Source organism: Triticum urartu, chromosome 1A, assembly GCF_056163025.1.
Source record: "Triticum urartu cultivar PI428250 chromosome 1A, HENAU_Tu73, whole genome shotgun sequence".
NCBI classification, from domain to species: domain Eukaryota; kingdom Viridiplantae; phylum Streptophyta; class Magnoliopsida; order Poales; family Poaceae; genus Triticum; species Triticum urartu.
Window position 1 is genome coordinate 578237368 of NC_141873.1, and position 5041 is coordinate 578242408.

General features: G+C 47.4%; 1 protein-coding gene across 1 annotated transcript; it reads left to right on the plus strand.

Annotated features, from left to right (window-relative positions):
• The first annotated feature begins 201 nt into the window (after nucleotides 1–201).
• Nucleotides 202–4676, plus strand: LOC125532178 (uncharacterized). Its single transcript, XM_087542061.1, has 7 exons — nucleotides 202–336; nucleotides 2396–2468; nucleotides 2575–2838; nucleotides 2953–3106; nucleotides 3210–3345; nucleotides 3451–3542; nucleotides 3647–4676. Exons 2-7 carry the CDS (start codon nucleotides 2416–2418, stop codon nucleotides 3647–3649), a joined length of 702 nt encoding a protein of 233 aa, XP_087398187.1. The 5' UTR covers nucleotides 202–336; nucleotides 2396–2415; the 3' UTR covers nucleotides 3650–4676.
• The last annotated feature ends 365 nt before the right edge of the window (nucleotides 4677–5041 follow it).

The window sequence follows — 5041 nt, forward strand, 5'->3', positions numbered from 1 at the left end:
TGATATACTAGTAAAACAGAAGATGAAGAAAAGGAAAGGAAAAAAGAAACTTGAGGAGCACGTAACGAGGCAAAGGCGGTATCAATCGATCGGGCCCGTGCATCCCGCGCCAGCCCGACCCGACCCGACCCGACCCAGGCCGCGCATCCATCCATTTAAAGTTGGAAGCGAAGCCGTGCAACGGCTGCCTTGCCTCCGCTTCGCCACCGACCACCATCCACGCGGGACGCGGCGCGGCAGGCCGGGGAGCGGCGACGACGCGGCGCGGCGCGGCCCGGCGGCGACCGCGGCGGCCCCCGCTTCCTCTTCCTCCTCCTCCTCGTCGTCGTCGTCTCGGTTAGTCGCTTCCCCGCCCCCGCTTCCTCCTCCCCTTTCTGCTCCTAGCTACAGTTCCGCGGCTCGGCTCCCGGCACAGCGCCGCTCTTCCCGGCGAGTGCGCGCGCGCCGGGGAGAGGCTGAGGCGCTCCTCCGTACCGCTCCGCCGCTGCGCGCGCGTCCGTAGGCCTGATGCGGGCAAGCAGCCTCTCGCCGCGCCGACCGCGACGAGAGCACCCCCCGCCACGCGCTCCTCCCATGCGCCGGGGAGGAACCGCCGCGCTCCTCCGTAGCGCTCGCACCGCTGCGCGTCCGTAGGCGCGACGCGAGCAAGCACCACGCGTCTCTCCCCGACCCCGCCTGCAGAAGCATCCCCACCCTCTCCACCTCGTCGGCACGCGGCGAGCGCGCGTCATCGGTGGCGTTCGTGCTCCTAGGAATAGGATCCTCTAGCGTCGGATTGGGTGGAAGAAATCGTGTGTGTCCAGTATGTATGCGGTTCATCATCCTGAGCACGATTCTTGTCGATGACCACGATTTGGTCGTTTCGTTGCTGGCTACTGGTCATGTTCCTGAATCCTGAGCAAAATCGATCAGACTGCGTGCACTAAGGCTGTTCGACCGATTGCCTGTCTGTTTGCGTGCACTCAGACTTAGTGCTATGCTGACCTATTTATCGAGTGGCATGCAATTTTGCTTGACTTGTTCTTGGTGCGTTGCTTAGCCCAATTTGTGTGCACATTGCTGTAAGATGAGCTGTCCTGCATGATGTTCCTTTACGATGACAGGTTCTGTCTGTCTTGCATTCGGATGCATTTCTATTTCAATCATCTGCTGATGTTGAGATTCATTTGCTAGTTTACTTGCGTTCTAAGTTACTGGCATGATTCATGAATGCTTGCTAAGGGTGCCACCTACTGTACTGTTTGTTACGTATTCTCAGAAAAATATCCTTCTGATTTTGTTAGTTTCTGAGCAAAATTGGTTGCTGAACCCATTATATATCTGTCAACCTTGGCCAAGTCTTAAGTACTGGGTGTTTTCTAGGATACAGATGTTTTCACAAAGTTAATCAGCTCTGATTCTCCAGGCAAGCACTCATCTTCTTTTGATTGACATTCGTCTTGCATTGCGTCGAATGCAGCATACAACCTACGCTGTAAAATGCTGGCCTATTTCATACGCCAACCGTGTAGGTGGATGCATGTATTTTCTGCCTAGACAAGATTGCGCGCGTGTGTTCTTCGGAATTAGTTCTAGTTCATTGTTGAGTATAGTCTGCAAATTCTATGGGCATGGTGCATTTGGATGCATAATTAATGAACTATTTCATTTTGTTAAAATTTCTTGGTTCCTGCTCTAAACCATATGTATTTATTGCACCTGCTGATGTTGAGATCCATCTGCTATAATATAGTTTACTTGGGTTCTTAGTTATTTGTGTAATTCATGAATGATTGTTAATGGTGCCGCCAACTCTTTTGTTTGTTACCGTATTCTCAGCAAAAAAATTCCTACCAACTGTTTTGTTTGTTAGCGCATTCTTAGAAAAAAATCCTTCTGATTTTCTTAGTTTCTGAGCAAAATTGGTTGCTGAACCCATTATATTTATCTCTCCCCTTGCTGAGTGTCAATATTCAGTTGCTTCCACAAAGGTAATTAGTAAAGTACTAGTTGGTTCATCTGCTATAATGTATAGTTTACTTGAGTTCTTAGTTGCTGGCATGGTTCGTGAATGCTTGCTGGCTGTAGATTTAACTCTGAACTCTGACGCTTGGAAACTTTGTCCTGTAATGCGGATTGAAAAATCTTTGATATCTGCTGCTGTGCATACTGCTTTGGATTGCAGTAAGTTAGAGCATGTTGAGATCTCTGATATCTAGTTGGATGCATGCATTTTTCCTATTCAATTGTACGTACTAGTATAGATTTTTGAGCACAATCCCACTGTTGGTTTATCTGAACTGAATGCCTTCTTCAGAAATTGTCTAGCTGAACATAAGTTTTCTGAGCAAGTTTGATCGTGCATCCCACAGCATGCATCCTATCTCATACTGTGCATCTCATATTCTCATTGCAGCTAGCTCCTCATCATTGGCCATGATGTCGCAATCGCAGAAGTGCTCGTGTGCTAACCGCAATTGCTTCCATGAGTACGTGCAAAACCGCAAACAATTCAAATGACATGAACCTGATCTATCCAGATTTTTTTTAAACTGATCCATCCAACCAGTTTGCTAATTGTTTTGTTATGTACAGGGGTTGTGCTTGTTTCACAAAGGAAGGGGTCTGCTCTAAGGACTGCAAGTGTCGTGGTAAGTGCGAGAACATCTTGGATAATGAAGACACGATCGCAGAGAAATTTGCTGAACACACCAAGAACAAAGCTCCTGCCGCTCAAACGCTTCACTCGGGCTCTGTTGTGGCGGTCCTCGCGCCTGATACCAGGGCTAAGCCATTCCCAGCACGAAAACCAGGGTCTGCGCCACGGTGCAGCTGTCCCACCTCCAAGTGCGAAAACGGGTATGCAGAGTTGAATTATGTCAACCAGATGCATCCATCAACTAGCTAGTTAATTGATACATTATTTGTCCGGTGCTGCAATTTTACTGTTGCTTGTTGATATGCGGCGTGCAGGAACTGCAGATGTGTCAGGGCTGTCTTGCCTTGCTGTGACCGTTGCAAGTGCAAGGACTGCAGAAACCGGGAGAAGCTTCAGGATCTATTCCCGGGCAGCGGGATCAAGGGAGAGGTTCCTGCTTCAGGTCCGACCACTCGTGGCGCGGCACAGGTATCTTCTTCTCTCTTAAGAGGAGAGCACACTACACTCATGAATACCGGTGGAAATGCTCTGACCTCTGCCAAGTACCTGAAATGCGGCGCGCTTATTTCAGGCTGCCAAGGAGTCTGCTGTGGGGTGTAAATGCCAAACCAAATGCGCCAGTCGCTGCGGTTGCGTGAAGCGTAACATCAAGTGCTCCTCAAAGTGCAAGTGCAAAGTGTGCGGCAATGACTACGGGAGCAGATTTCGTGAGCACACCACTTTCTCTTCCCTTTATTTATGCGTCTCTTCCCTGAGTGATCAATCACACTCGTGTAATTTTCTCTCTTGTTCTGCGTTTATGTACACAACAGCCAATAAGTCCAAGGCTGGAGCAGGGGGTCAAGGGAGTATTCGCAGCAGCAGTAGCGCCGTCGAATCGACAGGCAAACGGCCAAAACGCGTTGTAAGTTTGCTCCTCTGCTTACTTGTGCATAGAAATCGTAGTGTATGTATGTCTGTTCATCAGTGATAAGCAACTAATCCTGGTGATCTGCTCCATTTGTGCAGTGACAGTAGGCTTGAGACATACTTACCATCCTCAAGACATACCAGAGCATGATGCAAGTCACCTTCCTTACTTACCATCCTCAAGACATACGAGAGGATGATGCAAGTCACCTTACATACTTACCATCCTCAAGACATACCAGAGCATGATGCAAGTCACCTTCCTTACTTACCATCCTCAAGACATACGAGAGGATGATGCAAGTCACCTTACATACTTACCATCCTCAAGACATACCAGAGCATGATGCAAGTCACCTTCCTTACTTACCATCCTCAAGACATACGAGAGGATGATGCAAGTCACCTTACATACTTACCATCCTCAAGACATACCAGAGCATGATGCAAGTCACCTTCCTTACTTACCATCCTCAAGACATACGAGAGGATGATGCAAGTCACCTTACATACTTACCATCCTCAAGACATACCAGAGCATGATGCAAGTCACCTTCCTTACTTACCATCCTCAAGACATACGAGAGGATGATGCAAGTCACCTTACATACTTACCATCCTCAAGACATACCAGAGCATGATGCAAGTCACCTTCCTTACTTACCATCCTCAAGACATACGAGAGGATGATGCAAGTCACCTTACATACTTACCATCCTCAAGACATACCAGAGCATGATGCAAGTCACCTCCTGTTCAGATATCTCCCACTGTAAAGCACAGCCAGGTTCCTGTAGATTCCTTGTAATGGTTGGTTACTCGAAGCAAGCACGGCGAAAACTCCATGATCTGCGGTGTCGTTAGCCTCAGAACGTGGTCTTGATCAGACGGATAGATACTAGAGAACATATACATACTCATGTAGGAATATTTGCCGTCATCGGTCGGCGTGCCTGGAAAGGGTTGGTTCAGCTACTTCTTATGCATACAATACATAGTTCCTGCAAATGATTTCTCTCTTATATACTTTAGGAATGTTCCGATGGTGTTTGAAACCCAATGTAGTATGGATCTGATCTGCATAAACAAAGATGCCTGGTGGCGTTATGATCTGCATTGCGTTACATGATCTGATGATATGCTCTCACTCATGTTTGCATCATCACATTCTTAATTCTATGGCTGCATCTTGCACTCTTCTTTTAATGGTGATTCATCTGTGACGCCGGACAAATCACATGCAAGCTGTACTCTGAAGGAGGCAAACAAATTGTTGATGTCAAATTGATTGATGCCGGGATTCTTTTCTACTCTCTCTGTTCCTAAATATAAGTTTTTTTAGACATTTCAAATGGACTACAACATACGGATATATATGTATATGAGAAGTGCTTCGGTACAACCCCCTCCCCCCATAAAACGTATAAAGGGTAGTATGAATTTTTCACAAATTGTATTCACTTTCCTACATAGAACGTATATACGCTGCAGGTT

Excerpts from the sequence above, each read along its gene's own strand:
- LOC125532178 (XM_087542061.1), top strand. The coding sequence starts at position 2,416 with ATGATGTCGCAATCGCAGAAGTGCTCGTGTGCTAACCGCAATTGCTTC. Across the intron at positions 2,839-2,952 it reads ACCTCCAAGTGCGAAAACGG|GAACTGCAGATGTGTCAGGG; the intron begins GTATGCAGAGTT and ends TGCGGCGTGCAG. Across the intron at positions 3,107-3,209 it reads CCACTCGTGGCGCGGCACAG|GCTGCCAAGGAGTCTGCTGT; the intron begins GTATCTTCTTCT and ends CGCTTATTTCAG.